The 23,785-nt window shown below is 55.9% G+C and overlaps 2 protein-coding genes across 8 annotated transcripts; one reads left to right on the plus strand and one right to left on the minus strand.

The window, feature by feature from the left end:
- Positions 1 to 740: 740 nt before the first annotated feature.
- On the minus strand, positions 741 to 5,802 carry COMMD7 (COMM domain containing 7). 3 transcript variants are annotated; one of them, XM_031588542.2, is made up of 9 exons: positions 5,684 to 5,802; positions 4,790 to 4,843; positions 4,603 to 4,705; positions 2,923 to 2,979; positions 2,807 to 2,844; positions 2,196 to 2,286; positions 2,025 to 2,074; positions 1,493 to 1,541; positions 741 to 1,082 (listed from the first exon to the last, which is right to left on the minus strand). In XM_031588542.2, the coding sequence occupies exons 1-9, from the start codon at positions 5,765 to 5,767 to the stop codon at positions 1,006 to 1,008; spliced, it is 603 nt and encodes a 200-aa protein (XP_031444402.2). In that variant the 5' UTR covers positions 5,768 to 5,802; the 3' UTR covers positions 741 to 1,005. The 3 variants fall into 3 exon arrangements, with proteins under 3 accessions (XP_031444402.2, XP_031444393.2, XP_031444411.2); XM_031588533.2 differs by having other exon boundaries at positions 4,603 to 4,708; XM_031588551.2 differs by lacking the exon at positions 4,603 to 4,705 and having other exon boundaries at positions 4,756 to 4,843.
- Positions 5,803 to 10,674: 4,872 nt separating this feature from the next.
- On the plus strand, positions 10,675 to 23,302 carry DNMT3B (DNA methyltransferase 3 beta). 5 transcript variants are annotated; one of them, XM_031588522.2, is made up of 21 exons: positions 10,675 to 10,765; positions 11,484 to 11,564; positions 11,932 to 12,119; positions 15,415 to 15,559; positions 15,843 to 15,946; positions 16,311 to 16,463; positions 16,787 to 16,975; positions 17,779 to 17,937; positions 18,441 to 18,548; positions 18,723 to 18,864; positions 19,288 to 19,416; positions 19,607 to 19,651; positions 19,885 to 19,964; positions 20,207 to 20,319; positions 20,594 to 20,777; positions 21,008 to 21,092; positions 21,252 to 21,397; positions 21,477 to 21,567; positions 21,679 to 21,917; positions 22,047 to 22,132; positions 23,033 to 23,302. In XM_031588522.2, exons 3-21 carry the CDS (start codon positions 12,015 to 12,017, stop codon positions 23,172 to 23,174), a joined length of 2,445 nt encoding a protein of 814 aa, XP_031444382.1. In that variant the 5' UTR covers positions 10,675 to 10,765; positions 11,484 to 11,564; positions 11,932 to 12,014; the 3' UTR covers positions 23,175 to 23,302. The 5 variants fall into 5 exon arrangements, with proteins under 5 accessions (XP_031444382.1, XP_090008114.1, XP_031444377.1 ...); XM_090151988.1 differs by having other exon boundaries at positions 11,484 to 11,595; positions 21,477 to 21,917; XM_031588517.2 differs by having other exon boundaries at positions 21,477 to 21,917.
- The last annotated feature ends 483 nt before the right edge of the window (positions 23,303 to 23,785 follow it).

Below are 23,785 nucleotides of genomic sequence, written 5' to 3' on the forward strand. Positions count from 1 at the left end.
AAAGACCAATGTGAAAGAGGGGAGGTGAGATGGGATATAAGGAAGGTTTTACAGTGAGGGCAGTGGCACAGAGATGAGGTGTGTGCCTGTATAGTAACTGTTGAGTCATGGCCTGAGACATTAATTGAGCACATGGGGAAAGATCCTTCTCAGCACAGGTGAAGGCAGTTCAGCTGTGAGACAGGAAGGAGTGGAGCTTGGCTGCACCTCTCTTAGACCTCATTTAAGGGCTGACTGCCACTGGGGAAGGATGTCTTTCTGGAGATTCCTCCCTTGTGGAGCTTTCCCCCCTGAACTTGAAATCTTCTGATATGGGTAAGCAGTCTTTTTCTCTTCCCTTACAGCACTTTTCTATTGAGCTGATCCTCCCCTCATGTTGATCTGCCCAATTGCTACAGTGCCCCATCCCTGCAGGCACTCAGGTCAGACTTGGGGGCTCTGAGCGCTGACGGAGCTGTGGGTGTCCCTGCTCACTGCAAGGGGACCAAATGGCCTTTAAGGGTCTCTTCCAACTCAAACCTTTCTATGGTGATTCTATGATATTTTCCACAAGACGTGATTGGGAAGGATGCAATCAGTCCATTTCTTGACACAAGAAGAACGAGAGGCTCAAGTGGGTGTGAAGTGGTTCAGCAGGCTAGATGCTCTCCTTGCATCCCATCTGTTTCTGCTCCATTCTTCCTAGTTTGAAAGTGATTCTTTGCTTCTATCTCAAAAAATCAAATTCTGATACAAACAGAGAAGGATGGGAATGGGTTTATTTCTTTGCTATTTTAGTACAAGTATCCACATCTGACAATTTCTCATAATAGTATTAAAAAAGAGACAGGTGGACTTATAGTGTCTTCAAAATACTTGCCCAAGTTTTGACTTTTGAAGGACTTCTGACACAGCTGTTTGTTGCACCGCCTCATCTTCTCTTACCAGCTGGAACAGAGCAGATCTGTAGGTCCACAAGGAGAAATTAAACACCCTGCATAGATGACAGGTCAGCTCCTTGTAGTTTCAGCTGAAACTTTCCAGTGTGGTTTTGGCCCTTTCCATTTCATGCAGGAAACTGTAGAACTGGGGCAATGTTAACTCTGTAGAAAAAAAAAATAAAAAATGAAGGTATAAAATCTTAGATGTCAGGTTACAGTGAACACTGGAAAAGCCATTCTGGTGCTATCGCAGAGCAACTCACATTCACTTAAGCTAGGTTTACTTTCTTCCTTTGCCATGGTGTTCTGACTGTTTCCCAGTGCTCCATGGCATATCTGCGTTTACTTTCTCAAAGACATGAGGGCTGCCTAGCAGTCAGTGTTCCCAAATACTTCCCAGAGTGACAGCATCAACGAGAGGCAGGAACATCTCCCAGCAATGCTCTCACAGTGACCCCTGCTGGGTCTGCCCCCAAAGCTCCCCCACCTCCCAAAACACCCAAAAGCTCTGAGCTGCAGCTCAGATCTCATGTTCTCCAATGCTCGCTTCTTTTCCAGAACAGTTAACTCACCTACATATACATTTTCCATTTGGCTCCCTTTTTTAATCACCAGCTTCAGCTAGGGGGAAGAAAAAGCAGAGATATCAATGCAGAAGCCTGTATTTCAAGCACCATGAATAGACAGGAATCTGCTCTGAGTTCTAGTGCGAACTGCTGCACAGAACACACATCTCTGACAGGCTTTTCAAGAAGTGTCACTGCAGGAATAGATAAGGGAGGATCTCTGGGAAGTCCTTATAAAGGATGGCCTTCCCCCTCCCTCCCTGAGACAGCTCAACCTGTGCTAAGATTGAGCTTTTTGAACAGCTTTTCAGAGTGGGCTGCACTTTTGTGATGCAGCTCTTCTGAAAAGTAACAAATAGCAGCATGCCTGCTATCTGCTGGCAGCTCACTCAGAACGCTGAAGCAGCTGTGCCACTGCAAAGCCAGCTCCTACGAGGTCCAGCTTTCGTCTGCTTCCTTTCGCAGCCAGTTCCCCCCACAGGCCTGGCCATGGCTTGTTCCCTAACTGCACTGTAATTCTCCCATGCAGGACATTTACCTGTAAGAAGATACTTCCTACTTTTTCAAGTTCACTGCTCCCGGCAGTAACTGTGATTCAGAAAGAGCAGAAGGGAGATAAAGTTAGCTAAGCTGTGAAACAAAACATTCTACAGCCAAAAGGTGCTGTTGGGCTTCCCAACCCATTCAGCTTAAGTACTAGCTCCATTACCACCAAACTTCCACTCCATGTCTACCAGCTGGTTAATCATCAGTGTCTGATCAACAGCCAGGCGCGTCAGGGTGGGGGCATTCAGCTTCCACTGCAAGAGCAAAATCACCATCAGTTCAGAGAGGCTCTACGTGCAGTACCTGTAATTTCAACATAAATCTGAAAATAGCAGCCCAAGCTTGTGTGTATGATGGGACAAACTAATGCAGTCAGGAGGGCTTTCAAGGATGAATCCTGCAAGGAATTCCATCTGCCCTGTCACTTCTGGAACTCACTGGTTTTGTTTGAACATCGGTTCTGTGTAACAATATCTGCACAAAAAGTCATGTGTTCGTGTAAGTGCGTGACCCCGGGGCTCAAAGCATGCAAAGCAGAAAAACAATCAGATGGAAGCCACACAGAGCTGCAGGAATCACTAAGCCCACAGGCTAGAGGCCACAGCAAAGCACAGCACCATTACACAAGTGTTCCTTATCAGCTGAGAATTTTCAGTTCAAAATTCAGAGCTGGTTTTGAAGAAAGCAGCTGATGCATCTGCATGGGGTTCTGTGAGTTCCCACTCACAGACTGACTTTTTGTTAGTTTAGAAACAAGCAAGGAGGTACTCATACCTGCTCTGCGAAATAACTGGCTTTCTCTTCACTGAGGCCTGTGGGAGAAAACATATGAGGTTACTATAGGTGATAAATATTAATTAGCTTTTATTTAGTGAAGTCACATGACCTACCTAGAGCAACAAAATCTGCTCTGACTTGTTCGGAAGACAGATTTTTCTTCAGGGCACCTGAATAAACAGTGCAAGGGAAAAAAAAAAATCAGCTTCTACTGAGTGGAACCAGTTCTTACTGAGGCAAACAAACGCAGGGATGGAGACCTCGCCATAGAAAGACTGTTCTTGGACAGTGTTTTAAAACAAACCACAGCTTGCCAATAGGAAATACAGTTGTGTGTGCTGATATCTTTGCAGATGCCCAGTGCTTTAAAAGTCAGTCCTATGGAAGTGCCTGAGAGAGAGAGGGAGAGATTTCATTGCAGGTAACCATGGTAACAGCAGCAGCAGTTGTGTTTTGAAGTTGCTGCTTTCTCTCCTATAGAAGCTCTGCTTGTTAAAGGGGAACTGTTAAGGCTGGCAGGCTACTAATTTGACCTACCTGCTGTGTTTTGGATTATGGGTGTGAACGTGTGCATATAACACTTTCCCCTGCTGTGTCTGCCTCCTTTGTTCCGGAGCGCAGGCAGCACATGGAAGTTTACAAGGATTCTGTTCTCTGAAGCCAGGAGCAGGAATTGTGAACATTCAAAGAGACTGCCAGCCCCACGTGGCTCTCTGTGTAGCACAGAGGCAAAGTTATCTGCTGTGTTCTGCTCTGGTGCAGCCCGTGGCATCCAAAAGCTACTGAGAAGGTGTAACAGGACTGGAAGCAGTGCACGCAAACAGGAACTGTGAGGCTGAGTGCACCCAGTGCACAAACAGGAAGGGAGAAAATGCCGATTCTGCACTAAATACCTCTAAGACAGTTGTAGGGAAGGAAACTATTCAGTGCCTCTCTGGGACAGAAGAAATGGCTTGAAATAGTAGAATGAAAGTTTAACCCAAATGCAGGAAACCGCTGTGCGTGGCCTCACTGCTGTGACGAACGCTGTGGGAAATGGGGGACTGAAGGGTATTTATAAGCAACCATTGATAACAAGGATCAACATGGCATGAATGTGCGTGCAGGGAGGATGTCTGATGCAGTGTTACGTCCAACAGCAGCCAAAACATCAGAGCAATCTCATACAGTGGTGTCCGAACAGGACATGCAAAGGGAATTCTCCCACCCCTCTCCTCCAGTGTTTATGAATGAAAAGTCACTGGAGGCTTATGTATTTTTCTAAAACAAGACTACAAGGACACACATCACATGTACATGGCCCGGAACTATGCCTGCTGGTTCCCAGTCCACTCCAAAGGGGCGTGAATGCAGCCCTCAAATGGTGCTTTGTTCTTGGAGGAGTCACAGTGCTGGGTTACTTGGATGGAAGTGCAAAGACGTGGTGTCAATATAAGACTGTGCAGGTCTAGCACAAATGGATTACAGGTGTGGGTTGAACCAAGCTCTGTTACCATCACAAAGTGTTGTGCTTGCACTTAATAAGCAGGTGAGTGAGTGTAGCCAGGCCTGCAAAACGTGTATGCAGGCAGGGTGTAAAGAAGACAAAGCCTGAGTCACTCAGCAGGGATACTGCGACAGGAGAGCAATTTCTGAATTTTTGATTCTTAAATGCTAAGCTATTTATGAGCTACTATTAGCATCACTGTGCAAGTCAACTGCATGCAGTTCTGAAGACATGGGGCCTTTAGCAGCATGCAGGAATGGACGCAGCAGTTTGGCTTCAGGGCAGCATATGCATATGCACCACTTACCATTGGGTACCAGAAGAATACTTTTGACAATGTTTTTCAGGGGGCCCAAGCTGATTTTATTCATGGTTGCAAAATCTGAGAGCTGCGTCAGAAACCTTTCTACCTGCTCAAGAGAAAGAGCAAAACACAGTCTTGTCCCTGCGTGCTTCTCACCTGGGAACTGCATTCGTGTTCTGTGCAGCCTTACCTCCTTGGGCTCTGTCAGAAAACCAAAGAGCACTTCAGTCAGTGCTGCGAATTGCTGTGAAGAAACAGGATGGTGTTAGGAGAGGAGCATCAGCATGCTTTGTTCCTCAGCACCTCGTTTCCCCCCTCACCACGCAGTTTGGGTGTGATATCCTGCCCTGACACAGCTCTACCTTGTGCTGGTGATGGAGTTTGAGCTCCCAATCACAGAATCACAAGGTTGGAAAGGACCTGCAAGATCATCTAGTCCAACCATCCTCCCATTGCCATTGCTACCACAAGCACTAAACCATATCTCGTAGCTCCTCATCCAGATGCCTCTTGAACACTGCCAGGGACTCCACCACCTCCCTGTGCAGCCATTCCAGTGCCTGACCACTCTGAGAGAAAAAGTTCTTCCTTATGTCTAACCTAAACCTCCTCTGGCACAACGTGCAGCCATAAATGCTGTTCCCCCAGCCCTCGCCATAACAAGATGCCTACGGGCAGCGTTTGCACACGGACTCTTTTCAAAGACACCCAAGGCGTTCGTGCATCCAGCACCACGCAGTGCTTTTGTGTTTCGCGGCTGCTCCATCCCGTGCGATCCAACAACAACAGCTGCCAGGAGAGGATGCAAACATCCACTCTGACGCACCAAAAAAATCCACGGGGTAACCAGAGCGACTCGGGAGACAGAAGCACGGCTTCAAAGCCTCGCTGTCACCCCCGGGCCCGCTTGTGGGCAGAACCCACCGCCTCCCAGCGCTGCTGCCACCGGCGCGGCCCGCAGCCCTCAGAGCCCCCGCACCACAACCCGGGGCAGGCCGGGCTCGGGGCCCCGCGCCTCGGAGCCGCTCGTTTGCCCTCTCCGAGCACCGCCTGCCTCCTCTTCCCCCTCCCCCCGGCCCCGCACCTCGGCGCTCAGCTGGTTGAGGTGCTGCACGTCCCCGCTCCCCGCCTCAGGCCCCGCATCGCGCCCGACTCTCAGCAGCCCCATGGCGGCTCCGGCCCCGCCCGCCCCGCCCGAGTCAGTCTGAGCATTGGCGGTCGCACTTTCCACAGCGGGCCGGGCCGGGTAGGCCGCGGGAGAACGGTTTGCTTTCACTGGACTTCGGGGGGGGGGGGAAAAAAAAAATAATAATAAATTAAATTAAATTAAATTAAAAATTAATCGTTAAAAGGCTGTCGCGGATGGGTCGGAGCTACTTATTTATTTATTTATCTATTTATTTATTGGTACATCCCCCAGGGATTGCAGCCAGCAGGATGAAGGATAAAATCACCCCTCGCTTCCCCCCCCCTCTTACGTTACCCAATTTCCAGGAGAAAACCCCCAAACTCGCTCTGTTCCCCCTCAGCCTTTTTTTTTTTTTTTCTTTTTTTTTCCTTTTTTTCTGAGAGCAGGAGCTGCAGGAGCAGCGCTGTGTCCACGTGCCTGAGCCCTTCTGACCCAAAGCTGTTCACCTTTAGGAAAGCCTTCATAAAAGGCAAAATCACGCAGTTCACAATCGTAAACGCCAGCATGGGATATTTCCATGGCTTTGTAAGCAAGGAGTCAGGCAGCGAAGCACCGCAGATGATGAAGAGTTAAAAGAGATTCACTCCGTGGCTGGAAATCCCAGCCCTGTGCCCATTCCTTCCCCCTCCGCCTCCCAGCTCAGCCCGGAGATCCCCACTCTGTGCCCAGCATGGTGGGATGGATGCTGCTGTGACCTAACAGCGTTGTGGGGGTGGGAAGTTACACGTGGGACTGAGCGGCTGCGGGATTTGACCCGCGGTGTTCAGCACAGCCCAAAACAAGCTGGGTTTTTCACCTAGCTATTGATATGATGTATCGGGCTCTGTGGTGAAGTGGCCACGTTCATTCACAGTCAAAAAAAAAAAAAAAAAAAAACTAGAGAAAAAGTGGAAAGAGACGATCTTCTGTTTGGTTTGCAAGCCAGGATCAGCCGCGCCGTAGCAGTCTGTGACTCATCCTTAATTCCCCATGTCTTTCTAGGGTGATGCTTTAGGAACTAATTAACAATAGTCTCAGTGCTGGTGCGTGCTTGTGTGAGCATGCACACGGTAGGGCAGAAACCCATGGAGGTAAAGAATTTCCCAGGCAGCAAACCAAATTCTTCGGGAAAGTTGAGTGACGAGATCCACGAAGAAGAGTTTAAATGGAGAGGTGTGCTCCTAACATCCTGTTTGAGCAATCAATGGGAAATGCATCCATCCTGCTGCGTGGGACACAGCCTTATGGCAGCGTGTGCTGAGCACCACCAGCCCTCTGTGCTGGGACCTGGCTGTGGGGTCGGGCAGTGGTTGTTGGGAAAGCCTTCCTCCATGAAGAGGAGGCTGCAGGCCATCAGCCCGGGGTGCTGCATTGGGGCATTCTCATGCAGGGTGTTGCTGATGGGCTCAGAGCTGCATGTGGCATCTGGGTGCTGTGCACAGGTGATGTTAACCACAGGCACTGCAGCAGGAGCAGCAGCAAAAAGCAATGGGAGGAGGACAGGTGAGGAAGCAGGGTGTTCTAATGGGGTGCTCAAAGATAACCATGTACCTTTCTTAAGATACTTTTTCAGCTTCATTTCACCTGTCCGCCCTGGGCTTCCTCCCTGTTCTTCCCCTTTGTATGGAGAGCACCACCTCAGGAAGGCTCCTTCCTGTGTGTTCCCAAAAGATCAAATCCCAGCTGACACATCCTGCTCGGGGATCTCAGATCCCTCCATGCAATCCCCATGGCCAGCCCTGGGGCGCATTCCTGGGGGCAGGAAGGCTACCAGCTGCTGCTGCCATGGGGAAGGCCCAGAAGGGTGAGAGACTGCCAACGATCCCAGGAATCACCCCAGCACCTTCCACCCCTCCAGGACCAGCTCTGTTTGTTCTGGTGATACACAACGTCCCTTCCAGCTGTGCGGATTTGGGAGAGCATCCCTTCAAGAGACTGAGGAATGCTGACATTCTCCCCTGCCTGCTCTTGTGATGGATATTGCCCAGCTGGAGGGGGAGCGCCATTCCTGCAGAGGCAAATGGCACCTTTGAGATCAGGATTTCAGTTTCTTCTGCAGCTTCATGCCCTTTCCTTTCTCTTGTTGCACTCTGTGCTGTTTGCTCCCAGGGAAGTGCTGCTGCAGGAGCACATAATTGCAAAGGCAGCGGCGGTGTGGCAGCACGGGCTCTGGGTTCTGCTATGCTCTTGTTGCCTTGTGACCACAGGGAAAACATTTCCTCCGCAGGGCTCTGCCTGCTGCTGCCTGCATTCACAGCCCGACGTTTGGGGCCTCTGCTCTTCAGGTTCGGCTGCAGCAAATGCATCCTGTTTTCTAGAAAAAAAGAGGATTTTGTGGCCAGAGAGGCACGGAAGATTTTTCTTTGTGTGCCTTCTCGTTTGAAGTTCACACGCTGGTTGCCGCAGTCTTTTGAGATGTTCTGGTTACACGGGTGCCAATTGGTTTTAACCTTATTTTTATTAGGGAGTTACAGCATGTGGTCCTGGCCAGCCCACAGGAAGGGCTCGAAACGCAGTGTAGGAGGGAGAACACTTCCTACCTCCATGTCAACAGCAGCTCCCCACAGATGTGAGCAGGCAGCCCAGCTCTGCACAGGCTGCAGGCTCCTTCCCACATGTGGCAGTAAGCTGAGGCTTTCCGACAGCTGAGGCAGAGCCTCCAGCGAAGCCCAAACCCTGCAGAGATGGCACAGGGCTGTTTGAGGATGTGGGCATGGGGCACAAAGCCCGCATGGGGGAGGAGGACGCACCTCGGGGGATGCACTCTGTGGGATCAGTAGGAGGGTTTGCAATGGTTTGCAGGGTTTTAATGGTGCTGGTGCTTTGCTCTGCTTGATGGAAGGCTGAACAAACACCTTGCCTCCACCAGGGCCTGGGACCTGCAGCCACCAGAGACAACAAGGATGCGCTGCTGAAGGCTGTAGGGAATAAATCACAGTTGCTCAATTGCTTTATTTGTCTGGGATGTCCAGGCAAGCTGTTTGCAAAGCACAGAGCAGTTTCCAACCCAAACACTTTGGTGCAAAGTAAGAGACAGCAGGTGCCCAGAGGAGACAGGGCAGAGCTTTAGGAGGAAGCAACATTGGTTTGCCTGGCCAGGACAGTAAAAGAGAAGTTTAGGAAGAGGTTTGACAGGAAAGAATAAGGCAGACAGCCAGGATCAGATAGCTGCTGTGACCAACCTGGGCACAATTCCCAGCCTTTGGCAGATGCACTGGTGACAGTGGTGAGCTCCAGTCCCACAGCTGCTGGTCCTCACTGGGGAACCTCAGGCCGAGGGGGAGCAGTGCTGTGATTTCTGTGGCACTGCTGTGACCCAGCATACCCAAAGTGCCCAGCAGAAACCTCGATACAAAATCTCCTTTACGATTTCGTCTCCTTTAGGTTCCTTTATACGGACCTTTCTTTCTTTTTTTTTTTTTTAACCCATAAAATGACATACTTACTTTCTTGATGGGTAAGAAATAAACTCGCAGCATCTCTCTGCGGCTGTGTGCAGCGGTGATGGGGTCAGGGTTTAGCTCATGATCTGCTCAGAGCGGCTTTGTTCAGCGCCGTGCCTTTTTCAAACCGTATGCACAGAAGTGCTCTCCTGAATTAAATGATAACCGAGGGAAGAGAGGGAAAGAGGCGTTTCCACGGGCGGGAGATTGATGGCAGGTCAGCGGGGCCAGCAGCGGCAGGAAGGTTTTGGTAGAAAGGGAGAGGAGCCCAAAGGTCCTTGAAGTAAGGGCTAATTCCACTCCTCACGGTGGACTGGAAACACACAGAAACATTTCAATTTTTGCTTCTCAAAATTTGGAAAAACCAAACAGGATTGCTTGGATTTAATCTATTCAGCAGAGCTGCAAATCAGCTTGAGGTTTATTTGGCATGTGTTTATTTGAATGGTAATCTCCAGCATTCCCAAAGGCTTCCCCAGACCAGATTTCTCGTCTGCTTCTCTTGTTCACTTGCAGGGCTTTTCTCTACACATGCAGCCACATTTTTCATGCTCACGTTGTGCACAGTGGGGTGGTGGTGTGGGGAACCTGCTGTATGGGCCTGTGTAGGCACTGTGTGCAGGTTGCTGACACTTTGGCTGCCTCATTTTTCCTCCTGGCCTTGAGAGCTTATTTCCATCGCAGCAGGCTAACAATATTCCCTCTCCTTCCTGATATCCAGTTTTCTGCTGTACCCAGCAGCAATAACAAGGGAGCAGAGAAGATTATACCCCACGTGGACTCGGGATGCTTTGTCTGGGGCAGGGGACGTGCGGACTGTTTTCTCGTCCCCACTGCAGCCTTTCCAAGTGCTCGCCTCTGCATGGGAAAGGAAAAGGAGGAAAAAATTATAAACTATTGCAAAACTTGTGTGGCTTTGTCCATCCACGCCGTGGTGGAGGGCTGTGGGCAGGGGGAGGCTCAGCACCCGGCAGGACTGGGGGCTGCACTGTGTAGGGCTGAGCCCCGGGAGGATGTTGAACCCTGGGGGGATGCTGAACCCTGAGGGTGCCAGCACTGGGGACGGAGCACCACTGAGGGATGGAGACACCGGGAGGTAGAGGGGGGGGAATGTATGGAACCCCGGAAAGTGGATGCGAGGCATGGTGAAGCGGTGGGAGCGGCGCCCCGAGCGATGCGACGAGATGTGGAGCGGTGGGGGAGTGAGCGCTCGGGGCGCCGATGGCGCGGGGCACTGGTGGAATGCAGGGCACGTGGAGGAAACTCGGGCAGGGGGTTGCAGGGGCGCGGAACCCCGAGAATGCTGGGCTCCTTGGGGGGGGGGCTGCGCGGCTCGGGGGCGGCGGCCGGGCCGGGGGGTGCGAACCTCGCCCTCCCCTCCCCCGCCGTGCGGCGTGGGGCGGCGGCGGCGGCGAAGGAGGAGGGGCTGCCCAGCACGGGCAGGGTTAAAGCGCCATGTAACCGGAGCGCGGGGCTGTCGGGGGGCCGGCCGGGGCGCGGGAGGCGGCGAGTGGCGGCGCGGCCCCGCTGGACGGCGCGTCCCGTCGCGGCGCAGGTGAGCGCGGGGCCGGGCACCGGACACCGGGGGCAGAGCCGGGGGTTCCGGAGCCCACGGGGCTGGAGCCGCGACGCATCCTCGTGGGCGGCTTTGTTGTTCGCGGCTGCGGGGGACAATGGGGCGGGCGGGGACGCGGTACCGGAGCGCGGCGCCGGGTCTTTGCGAGAGCGTCCCGGGCCCCCGTCTCTCCCCGGTTACCGAGGCTCGCGGCACGGGGCAGCGGGCGGTGGGGAGGGGCTGCGGGCAGCGGCCTCGCCGCCACTTGTTGCCGGCTCTCGGCCCCGGGAGACCTGCGGGACTCGGCGACGGGCGCGCCCCGGGCTCCCTCCTCTCCCCGCCCCGCCGGTCCCGCCCGGCCCCGCCGGCTCCTGCCGCAACTTCGCGAGTTACCGGCGCTGCGCTCCGCGGGGCCCGGCCGGGGCTGTCACGGAGGGGGCGGGCGCTGGGCTTCTCCCGCGATGCCGGGACGGCCGAGGCACGGCAGACCACGGCAAAGCCACGGGGCCCCGCGTTCCCGACGGCGAAGCGACAAGTGATGCCTTCGGGGCTGGGAGGGTCCGGGGATGCTGCAGTCATCAACCCCGCGGGCACTGGGGCGGACGGGAGGGTTTCCGGGAGCCCGCGGTGGCATTGGCCGTACTCGGTATAAACACCTTTGTTTTCCTCTCCGTGGGCCGACGATGTGTCAGTCCATCTTCTTTCTCTCTTTCCGCAGGAGAGCGGCTCCCGGTGGTGTCTGAAGCGTGAAGTCATCCCTCGAGCTGCGCACGGAGGGCAGCGGGCGGCCGGAGCCGGGGTGCGCTCAGCTGCGGGGCAGCCGCCGGGGGGTGCGTGGGAAACACCTCCACCTCCTCCTCGTCCTCCTGCCGCCGGGCCCGGGGAGATCCCGGGGAGAGAGGCTGCGGGGGGGTGTCCCTGCGGTGCGGCAACACAGTGCCGGGGGCTGCGGTGACACCCTCGGGGCGAGGGGTCAGGGGACACCGGGATGCTGTAGCCTGAAGAGGAGAACCGCGGTGTTTGAAATCGCTGCCCCGCAGGAGGATTTCCATTCCTGCCTTTCCCCGAGCCGTAAAGAAGCGTCGGGTTGTCCCCGCGCTGGGAAGGGCGGGTGGGAGACGGGGACAGCGAGGTGTCATTGTCATCACTCCGTTCCCTTTGTGCAGGGCAGCGGGGATGCAGTAGCCGCTCCGTACCGAGGGGACCCGGGGGCCACCGCCTGCCCTGCCCGCCGGCACCGGGCACCGCGATGAGCATGGTAACGAGCCTCGAGCGGCTGGAGCAGCGGCTGGCCGTGATGGTGGCTGCCCAGGAGACTTCCCAGGCCTGGTCTTCGCTGGGAGAGGAGGGGCCGGTTTGTGGTTTTTTGTTTTGTTTTGTTTCTTTTCTTTCAAGCGAGCTTTTACGGAATGCAAAGGGGCAATGGAGCACGGGGCGGGGGGAGGGGGGCAGGGAGGGGGCACAAAAGGGCTGCGGCGGTTCGGCGGGGAGCGGGGCAGGGAGGGCAGAAAAGGAAACGGGGGGGAAAATGGAGGGAAGTGCCGCAGCCCGGCGTGCGGGGAGGGAGAGCGGCAGCGGGGAAGGGGCCAGGCACAGGAAGCGGGCAGGGGAGGGGAGAGGCCGGCACGTTAATGAGCATATCTGCCCCAATGCGCTCCCTTTCTTACTAAACTGCCAACCCGGCGACTCTTTTCTTCGCAGGATTAGAGGGAAATGTTCGGTTTCGGGGAGCGTTAAAGGCCATTTGTGTTGCGTGATCGCCCGGAGCCGGCTGCAGAGCCGGGGTTGGAGGGAGCCGGCCCCGTCCATTGGGGGCTTTTAGTTCTTTTTGTTATTCAAACGGGGCTTGGGTGATGGCTGCCATCCCAGCCATCGCGCAGTGCTTCCCTCCAGCCTTTTGATATGCATGCCCCTGTCTGGAGGCAAAGTCCGCCCGTCTCCCCTGCAATCTCTCCACCTACTGGGGAAACCGACCTGATAAGGGCCCTTCTTCTGTTTTCTTAAGAGGGAAAATTGAAAGCGGCCCGACCCGGAGCTGCCCCGGCGCTGAGCTGGGGCCCTTCAGGTGTGCTCTGCCCGGAGCTCAGCCGGACACAAGCGGGCATTCCCAGCCGCGGGCTCCCTAAGCAGTTAATGCCATGGCACGGGCTTCAAGCAGCTTGGCAAACCGTAAAGAAGCTGGTGTTGCAAAACTAGGGCGGGATCTGGAGGCAGCGGGTTTATTGTCTCCATGGGGTATGGCTGCAGGGAACGTCCCGGTCACCGAGGCAGTGTCATGGGCTGCCGGAACGCCAGCTTCTTGGGGAGCCTCGAACATCAGAGCTGGAGTCCTGGAGTCGTTGGTTCTCCATAGGTCTCTATGGGCTGTGTCACTGTAGCTCTGTCTGCTTGCGTTCAGCAGGGAGAGCGCTGCGGTGCTGCTTTTCTCCTCCCCCCTGCCAGAGAGAAGCATGCGAGGGGAGTGCTCTGTTTCTTATTATTTTCGTAAGGCCCTATCTGCACATGTTGGTGTGCTTCTGTGAGGGGAGGTGAGGACAAAGAGCTCTCCAAGCTTGCAGCAGGCGGAGCTGAATGGACCGGGGTGACCGTGCTGGAGGGGCACGGCTCTGTGTCCTGGCACAGAAGCTGGCATGGGGAAGAGAAGGAATGGGGATGGCTGGCGAAGCCAAGAGTTTAGCTAGCTTTGCAGCCTGTGTTTTGGTATAATGTTCCCTTTCCCACTTGCGTATCAGAGGATGGTGATGAGATGTCCTTGAGTGATCCCAGGCTGTGCAGCTGGAGGAGTGCACGGAGCAAGCAGGCCCCTGGGGCTGTCCTCCCCACACCTCAGTGCCACGTGTCCCCATCCCTTGCTGCCCTTCTCTGTCACATTTCCTGGCACTGTCCCTGTCCATCACCTGTACTAAAGAGAGCAGCGTGTCTGCGCTCAGTTTATGGGATTCTGAATGAGGCATGTTTGTGAGATGCTCTGATTAGAGTTAGGATGCCCTGGTTTTACTGGCAGCATCACTGCTGCCAATGATTTGGGGCTGGGGAGAAGATCCCCAGCAGCTGCTGTTCTGGGGCTGTGTGTGCAAGCATCCAGGGCAGTCGGGGGCACACGGTGAGTCTGGGCAGCTCCTGGGAGTTCTTCTCTGGTTCTGGGAGCAGATGTGCTACAGCAATGGGATTTCAGTGCACAGCTGTAGGGCTTTATGTGGTTCAGGCTCCTGCCAGTGCAGTTTCCCTCCTCGTCCCTTTGTTACAGAGCTGTGTCTCTGGCGGGGGGGAGGATGTGTGCCTGCGGTCCCTGCCTGGAGAGGTGGGGGCCGGGCACCTGATTCCCTTCACATTTGGGTTTTAGCAGGGTTTTAATGCAACCCTCTGCGTCCAAAACATCAAACCCTGACTGGTCTTTGTTTGCCAGAGGTGCTGACAGATGATCTCAAAGCAGAAATCTCAATTGTTAGTGAAGCAGTCGGAGGCGATGCTGAGAGCGGGAGCGCTGGGGAACAGGCGGCCGGGCTGGAGCCCGGGGCTGGGGGTGGGGGCTGCAATGCATTCCCCCCCCCCCAGGGCCTTGGACAGGCAAAGCTGTTTGCTCCCCGACTCCTCGAGCCGATCTGCGTGCTCCTGAAATGACGGCGCTGGCGAAGGGGCAAGTCGCAGCACAGACCCATAGCCCGGCAATGAGGCAGCTTCGTTTGCACCGTCCTGGGTGCCTCTGGGAGAGTCTGGGAGCTTCTGGGAGCTGGCGCTTCCGAAAACACGATCCAGGAAGGGCACCCGCGGGGAGGCAGAGGCGGCGGGCGCAGGCGAGGCGTGTCCCACTGCTCCTGGAGCCCTCCGCTTCCAGCGCTGCTGCTGTGAAATGGCTGCTGCGGGGCAGGGGGTGCTGCTGGGGAATGGGAGAGGTCTCCGTGGCGGGAATGTTTGGCAACGCCCAGCTCGGGCTCAGCGTAGCTTTGCTCTTTTGGGGTCAATCTGCCTTTGGCCTCGGAGCTGCTGGCGGTTTTGGCTTTGCGGGGTCTTGTGAAAGTGTGGCTAGTGTGGCTACAGCCGCTGCGGGGAGCTGGGAGCTGCCTGACCCTGACGTGCAAATGGCTGCAGAGGCAGATGTTTGCACCAGCCCTGCATGCCTCTCGGGGGGCTGAGCACGGCAGACACAGGACTTTGGCCCCGCGGTGCTGCTGGCTGTGCCTGGTCTGCAGTGCTCACCCACTGCTGCAGCCGGGGGTTGTGCAGGGCAGGAGTTCATTGTGTGGGGCTGGGGGCTGGGGGCAGGATTATCCCTATGTGCCGCATGCATGGAGGGCATGGGAAGGGTCTGAGTCACGGCTGGGCACAGCACGGAGCCTGGGAGTGCTCTGTGGACACACGCGGCTGGGAATAGGTCTGGGAATAGTCCTGGTGCTTCTCTAGGAATGAATGTGTTGGGTTGCTGGAGCTGGTGAATCTGCAGGGCCACATGGGAGGTTTTGTCCAGGTGCCCATCAGCACCCAGCGTTACTGCAGATGCATCCCCAGCCAGAGCCTTCTGCCTGTCCCCGGTGCTGTAGGAGAGCTGCTAAGGGAATAGGCTGTGCCTGGATTGAAAAGCTCACACAGCCCACTCTGCCTTTCCGAGGGCTCTCTGGCTGGCTGTTTACCATCCCCTATTGCTTCCACAGGCAGCCATGAAAAAGGAGAAGAGCCATGGCCGGGATGAGGCGGACTGCAGGGCAGAGCTGATCCTCTTTGACGGGGACTGCACTGATCCCACTAAGGACACAGCTGCCCTGCTGCTGGAGGCCAGTGGGAAGCCCAGCACCCCAGGTGAGTGGGGCTGGAGGGTCCAAGCTGTGTGCTGCTGGGGTCGGGATGTACCCCAGCTTTAGAGTGCTCGAGTTGTGGTGCCCAGATTCTGGCTCTTGGTTGGCCGGATCGTGGGAGAGTATCTGCTTTGGAAAGGGAATGAATAGCAAACTTGATGGGACTGTCAAAAGTGTTGCTCTCACTGCGTTGTTTGAAAGATGAGGCTTCAATCTCTTCCCATCCCAACACACTGCTCTCGTGAGATCCGCTCATAGAGCTGAGCCTGCTCTGCTCCCTTGCACAGATGCTGGGAGCCTGGGGCTGGCACCCCTGAAGAACAAGAGGGTGAGCAAAGACCTGTCCAAGGAGGAGCTGTCCTGGCCACTCACGCTGATGGAGCCACAGGAGGTGAGTGCAGATTGGAGATCTTCCCATGACTGTGAGGCTTTGAAAAGAAAGAGCCATAAATTCAGCTGGGGTGACAATTCTGCGTTCCCACTACGCCACGTGCAGGGGCTGCTCACTCACAGAGCCCTGCTGTAAAAATCTCATTTCATTTCGAAAGTGCTGTGCCGGATGCCAGAAGCATGCCTGGTTTGGGCTGCTGCAAACCACAGGGGAAAAGCTGCCTTCAGTGCCTCCAGGCTGTGGGGTTGAGCACACTCACGTGCAAGTGGGGTGTGCAAGTTCTGCCCGGGATCTACCCTGTGTCCTCATCTCCAATGCTGTCTGTGTCCCTGTGTGCTGCTCACCTCTGTGCTCCTTTCTACAGGTGCGGCCCCGAGGCAGTGCTGGCTGGGAGAGCAGCCTCCGGCAGAAGCCCCCCGTCCGCCTCATCTTCCAGGCAGGGCAGAGCCACCACGAGATGCAGATCAAGGAAACGAGCAGCGTGGAGGCTCTCAGGGAACTGCCAGCTCCGCTGCGGGTGAGAGCTGAGGGACCTGGAGCTGTGTGCATGGCTGGGGGTGGCCTGAGTGCCGCATGCCCCGGTGCCTCAGGTTCCCTCTGATCTGTGTGTGTGTGCCTTTGGGTGCTTTGACTGGCTGGGGTGAAATGAAGGAAGGAAAGTAAGAGATGCCCTTTTTGCTGTGTGTCTTACGCACAAAGCAGTGCTGCTTTAGCTGCACCCAGCCTTGAACCTTCTGATCCCAATCACAGAGGCTGGGGGTCGTGCTGTGCTGTAGGGGCAAGGCGGTGGGGGCTGCTCCCTGTTCCCAGTGGGTTCTCACACCACTCCCTCTCACACAGAGCTCCCGGAGGAGGACGGCCGTGCCTGTGCTCACCACCATCGACCTGACAGAGGAGGACTCACGGGACTCATCGCAGAGCAGCAGCACGCTGTCGGGGAGCAGCTCCCAGGAGGGCCAGAACGGTTCCACCGAGCTGGTGGCCGAGGAGCCAGAGAGCCGGGATGCAGGGATTGCGCTGGAGTACCAGGTAGAGGGGAGGCTGTGCTCTTCCAGCACCCCCTTCCTGTGCTGGGTGGAGGGAGGGTGGTGGGTTTGTGCCCTCTGGGTGCTGGCAGCAGGATGTGCACTGTGTGTGTACTGTGTGCAGCTCAGCACTGCCAGCAGCCCTGAGTGCAGCATGTGCCTGCTGGGAGCTGTGTCTGCTGGGATGGGCAGCTTCCTGCCCGCAGAATGCCTTTCTGTTGGGAGATGCTGAAAGGGGGAGTGAAAACGGAGTGATTTGGTGTCTGGCATCACGGCAGGGCCTGAGACTTGCAGGAATTGGGCAATTGCTTTTCACTGAATAATTAGGTGCCTAATTGCTGAACAAAACTTGAAGGAGCGCTCTACTCATGAGGCTACAGCTCCTGTGGGAAGATCCTGGAGCCAGTGCAGTGCTGGTCTGCCTGCTGGAGGGTCTCAGCCACACCAACTAGCTGTCCCAGCTCTGTATTTGCTCTCTTTGATCTGCCTTGGTTCCTGCTGTGCCCTGAGGGCAGCAGAGGAGGGTGGGTGCCCTGTCACTATGCTGCAGACAGATGAATGGGTTGTTGCCCCATGAGCAAGGGCTGTCTGGGACGTGGGACCCAGCCCAGGCTGCCTCAAAGCATTCAAGGGAGTCTGAGGACTGGCAGCATCCTTGCAGAGCTCCACACGAGTGCTGTTGCAACTCTGCATAGTGCCCAGTTCCTCTGCACCGCAGCAGCCCAGGGCATCCTTGTGCGGGTGCTGGGACGAAGCGTAGGTGGGTGCATGCTCCTGGCTCATCTGTGTGTTATCCTTTGCTTTCAGGATGGGAAGGAATTTGGGATCGGGGAGCTCGTCTGGGGGAAGATCAAGGGTTTCTCCTGGTGGCCAGCGATCGTTGTTTCCTACAGAGCCACGTCCAAGCGCCAGGCGGTGTCGGGCATGAGATGGGTGCAGTGGTTTGGGGACGGGAAGTTCTCCGAGGTGAGCCTGCTGCTTCTGGCTGGGGGTGGGCTGGAGCCCCTCCTGTGCCAGTCCCTGTGATCTGTGCCCATCTTTGGGGCTGCCTGTGCAGGGGGATGGGTGTGTGTGTCCAGTTGCAGCCTCCCCATAGCAGGGAGTGCAGCACTTTGTACACTGCAGCTCTGGGGTGCTCTCCTGACTCTGGTGCTGGCAGCCCGTCCCCTTCCCATCTTCCTTCCTGGTTTGTCCCAGCTGTCCCCACTCACTTCGTGCCCTGCTGAGCACTGCCCTCCCACAGCCCCATGCTGGGTGCCATGCTGCAGAGGCTCAGTGCCAGCAGAGGGTGCACACAGCCTATCATAGCCACGTGTGCAGTGATTCCTCTGCCCTCCCTCCCTGCTACAGTGTGGCTTGCTCCATACAAAGCTATTGCTAACTTCTCTGCCAGAGCTGTAACACGCCATATGGGGACAGGAGCGAGTCGTGTCCTTGCTCAACACTGAGTTTTTGTCCCTCTGTCCCAGGTTTCCGCAGACAAGCTGGTAGGACTGATGGCCTTCAGGCAGCATTTCAATACTGCCACATTCAATAAGCTGGTCTCCTACCGCCGAGCCATATACCATGCCCTGGAGGTATAACTGCAGAGCAGAGCTGGGCTCTACGGGGAGCACAGGGTGGGGGGCAGCTGGGGGCTGGCGTGGCCGTGGCACTCCCAGTTCTGGAATCTGCCAGCTGCTGCTGCTGGGAAGGGGAGGGGACCATCCCCCCGTGCTTTGTCACTGTGCTCCACTGCCCTCCTCTTGCAGGTTGCCCGGAGCCGCTCGGGGAAGACGTTCACCTCTGCCCCTGGGGAGTCCCTGGAGGAGCAGCTGAAGCCCATGATCGATTGGGCGCTCACCGGCTTCAAACCACTGGGTGTGAAAGGGCTGCAGCCACCCAAAAGCTCAGGTGGGCTGGTGGTAGGAGCTGGGCATGGTGCTGAGGGCTCCAAAAAGCACGCTGAAGCACTCTCCAAAATGTTGCTGTTGGCAATGAAATGTGATCTGTGACCACCTGGGGGCTGTGGATCTGGGGGCAGCAGTGGGAGCACAGACCCCATGGGGAGAGAAGCAAACATAATCAAGGTCCCACTCAGCTCCTCCCTCGGTTCACCTGCTGAGAGGAGGAAGAAGGAGCAAAAATGGCAGTTCTGCCCTGCAATGGATGCCAGTGAGCAGAGATGATCTCTGCTGATTTGCAGGGTTGCGGCATCCCATATGAGCATTGCACCCTGGGGTGAACTGGAGCCTCAAGGAAGGGCTCTGGGATTGTGACAAAGCTCAGGGGGTCTTGTCCCCACGTGTCCCCACTGGAGCTGCCTGTCCCTTGCAGAGAACGGGGCTCTGAGGAACGGCACGGAGGAGGTGCTGTGCCTTGAGCACTGTCCTCCCACCAAGAGGCTGAAGAGCAACCCCTGCAACAGCAGCAAGGAGCAGCGCATGGAGGAGGACCAAACCCGAGGTACTGGGATGTGGTGTGGGCAGTGCGTGGGTTCCTAAATAAAAACAACTCTCTGTGCTTTGGCTGGGCTCACTTGTGCCTTAAAGGCCAAACTGTGACTGCAGAACTGCAAGCTGGGCTCCATTAGCTGCTCAGCGTGGAAGTTACTTTATGGAATGCTAAATCTTTTTTTGTTTATTTGTTTTTAAAGAACAAATGGTTTCCGAAGTTACGAACAACAGTGGGAGTCTGGAAGGTAAGCATTTGCCTGTTCCATCCTGGTACAAGGGCTGGGAATGATGGAAGTGCTGGAAGGCAGCACCAGACAGAATCTACTGGTCCTTTTTTAAATGCACTGTGTTAAACTGGGGACAGGGCTGCAGGACTGGGACCTGCCCACAGCTGGGGAAGTGTCTCCAGCCCCGCTTGGTCCCTTGAACCATGGGCTGTAAGGAGCCATGGGGTGAGTGGAGCTCTCTCTGCCTTCAGACAGCTGCTTGTCATGTGGGAGGAGGAACCCAGCCACCTTCCACCCGCTGTTTGAGGGGGGCCTGTGCCACACCTGCAGGGTAAGAGCAGCCAGCAGGGCTGCAGTCATGGAGTTGGGAGTGGGATGGGGATGATAGGGGAAACTGCCAGACCTGAGCCTGCCATGCCCAGCGCAGGGTCATCCCTTGGCATGGTCCCCTCTGAGTTCCCTGCATGCTTTGAGTGGTGCCCACGAGGTGCTGAGGATGCACATCTCTGAGCTGGGGGTAGGGGGAAGCTGAGTACAGATCCTGATGCTCTCCTCCCATCTGCTCTCTGCCAGGATAGATTCCTGGAGCTCTTCTACATGTATGATGAAGATGGCTACCAGTCCTACTGCACCGTGTGCTGCGAGGGCAAGGAGCTGCTGCTCTGCAGCAATGCCAGCTGCTGCAGGTGGGCCCCCCCTGTGCCTCAGTGGTCCCTGCACAGCTTGGTGCTGGGTTGGGGGCCAGGGGGGAGCAGTGCACTACACTGGGGCAAAACAGAGCTGGCTGCACTTGGACAGGTCCTGGGGAGGGTGGTAGGAGATTTACCCAGGCTTAAGTCATCAGTTTGTGTCAGCAGCCCTAAATCCTGGAATGCCGTCGATAGGGGAGAGCATCCTTCAAAATGGGACAGGGCTGTGGGAGAGGCTGGGCTGACACCCAGGGGTGCTGTGTCTGGGCAGGTGCTTCTGTGTGGAATGCCTGGAGGTTCTGGTGGGACGAGGCTCGTCAGCCAAGGCGAAAGAGCAGGAGCCTTGGAACTGTTACATGTGCCAACCACAGAGGAGCTATGGGGTTCTGCAGCGCCGGCAGGACTGGAGCTCGCGTCTGCAGGACTTCTTCACCAGTGACAAGGGGCAGGAATATGTAAGGGCTGAGGGCAGTGAGCCTGGTGCACAGGGCTAGGGGAGAGGGGTTGATTGTCCCAAATTCCCCTGGCTCTGCCTCAGTCTCATTTATCCAGGTGTGCTGGGCTCATCCCCCCATGGATGCTCCCTGCAAAGGGAACTCGACTTGGGGAGCATTGCAGCACTGCCCTGAGCTCCGCAGGGCTCTGCTGCAAGGGGAAACGATCTCATTGCTGTCTTCCATTACAGGATGCACCCAAAATCTACCCAGCGGTGCCACCAGCCAAGAGGAGACCCATCAGAGTGCTCTCTCTGTTTGATGGCATAGCAACAGGTGAGGTGCTGGAAGAAGGCTCTGTGCCATAGCCTCAAGCCTATTAGAAAGCTTGGGGAGAAGGGGGTGGGGATGTTGCCCGCAGGCTGTGCTGGGTGCACTGGCTGCACTGTGGGCACTGGTCCCAGCACAAAGCCCTCAGCCTCCCATCTCCGACAGGGTACCTGGTGCTGAAGGACCTGGGCATCCAAGTGGAGAAGTACATCGCCTCCGAAATCTGTGAGGACCCCCTGGCAGTGGGCACCGTGCGGCACGAGGGCAACATCACTTATGTGCACGACGTCAGGAACATCACCAAGAGAAACGTGAGCTGCACTGCTCTTTGTTCAGGGAGGGTTGGGTGGGTGCTGTGCCCCGATAACCAGCTCTGTCTGCCCACTGCAGATTGAGGAGTGGGGTCCCTTTGACCTGGTGATCGGCGGCAGCCCCTGTAACGACCTCTCGCTCGCCAGCCCACCCAGGAAGGCTCCGTACGGTGAGGCTGTTTGGCCCCACGGGGCTGGGAGCCCCCAGGCTGCCTGGGGTCGGCGACGCAGTTCTGCGGTGGCTCCGTCCGGGGATGCGTGCCAAGCGCTGTCTCCCCCAGGCCCACCAGAGCCCGTCCCCACGCCTCAGCCAAACCTGCGGGGCCGCGGGCGGTCCCCTCCTAACACCCCTGCTGGGTCCCCCCGCACGGAGGGCACCGGGCGGCTCTTCTTCGAGTTCTACCATCTGCTCAACTACGCCCGTCCCAAGGCTGGAGAGGAACGGCCCTTCTTCTGGATGTTTGAGAACGTGGTGGCCATGAGGGTCAACGACAAGAGGGACATTTCTCGGTTCCTGGAGGTAGGGATCGCTGTGGCTTTGGGAAGGGCGCAGGAATGGGGTACCCATACATATCCATGGAAGGCTGCTCCCAGCAAAAAAAACACCCTGACCCTTCTGCTAACTTGCTTTCCCTCTCTCGGGCTGCAGTGTAACCCTGTTATGATCGATGCCATCAAGATATCGGCTGCACACAGAGCACGCTACTTCTGGGGCAACCTCCCAGGGATGAACAGGTAACCTTCAGCCACGGTTTCATTTTGTTTGTGGTATTGCAAGGTTCTGTGCTGCTTGACACTGCGGTGTTGCTGTCTCCAGAGCTGCAGCCAACGGAGGGATGTGCCGCTGCTGTGCGCAGTGCTTGGATGTGTGCAGAGCTGAGCCCAGCTCGAGGCTCTGTTCACACCTTACAGCAACCCCAAATTTACTGCCAAGTGCAACACGATGAGTGAGGGTAGAGCACACTGCAATTGCTAGCAGTCCTGCACTCCACGTGCACAAGGTGGAGTTTTTGCTTACTAAGGCCTCAGCCAGCAAACACAGGCTCGATTTTTTTTTCACTTGTTTATATTTAAATTGCCAATATTTATTGGAATTGAAACTAATTAAAGCTGAGCCAGAGGCATGCAGGGATTTGAAAGTTAAACAGCAATTACTGAGCCTTTGTCAGGCCGTGCCCTTGGAGATGTGGCAGTTGAACTCCCATCCAACCAGTGGGAGCACCGGTGTTACCCAGAGGATCCTGAGGCAGTGCTGGGAATAAGACCCATGAGCTTGGGGCCATGGGCTCAAAGCTCCTCCGAAAGTGTTACCAGGAAAAATGGGCAGTGGTGACATGGGCTGACATTGAACAAGCTGTGCAAGGTGCTCTGAGATGGGTGGGCAATAAGCACCAGCCAATATTACTCTCTATTTTTGACCTTAGCATGGGAGCCTGGAAAAATGACTCACTGCCTTCCCTTGGTTGTGATACTGGTCTGTGGTGCCGCCAGGGTCTGGTGGCTGTGGGGTGTGATGGCACTGAGGTCTGGTGGCACGTAGGGACTGTGAGGGGTGGCTGTGAGGTCGGGGGGCTGGATGGGAGCCGTATGGGCACAGGGCAGCTGCTGAGCATCATCCATTCCTCTGCCCTCCAGGATCTTTGGCTTCCCCCTGCACTGCACCGACGTCTCCAACATCAGCCGTGGGGCTCGCCAGAAGCTGCTCGGGAGGTCCTGGAGCATCCCTGTCATCCAGCACCTCTTCTCCCCTCTCAAGGATTACTTTGCCTGCGAGTAGCCCATGCTGCATCCCTCGTCTGTCCGTCACAACGCAGCTCTGCTGCCCGAGGAGGGCTCAGCCCTGTGCCCACCATTCCCAGCACTGTGCCCCCGCTGCCACAGGGCTCGGGAAGCGCCTTCAACCAAAGAACCTGGCCGGGTGCCTTCCTGATGGGACTACAGACAGCACTGCCTGGGAAATGATGGACAAAACGAGCTTTAATCACCCAGCACAAAGCTGTGTGCATCACTGATGAGGCGAGTAGTCTCTTCCAGAGCATTAAACGTTCCACTTGAGCCCAGAGCTGGAAAGCAGTGAGTGGTGGAGGCAGCTGCTGGCGTGCTGCAAATGTGGACTACAGAGCTGCTCACCTCCTAAACAAGCATAAACCTCTCTTGAAACGACTGCCAAAAATCCTCAAGCTGCAGCAGCAGGTGTGAGGGCCCCGGGTCAGGTTATGTACACTGAACATGCAGAACACGCAAACCAAATCTTTTTTTTATTTTTTTTTTTTAAGACCTTTTGTAAAACTTTAAATTTTGTTGTTTAATGTCTATTGCTGCTTTAAGGCATTACATAAGAATGTGGAGACTCCTAGACCTGAATGTAGCTGAAACTGAACTGTGAGC

The sequence above is a fragment of the Phasianus colchicus genome, chromosome 17 (assembly GCF_987193195.1).
Source record: "Phasianus colchicus chromosome 17, bPhaCol1.hap1.1, whole genome shotgun sequence".
NCBI lineage: Eukaryota > Metazoa > Chordata > Aves > Galliformes > Phasianidae > Phasianus > Phasianus colchicus.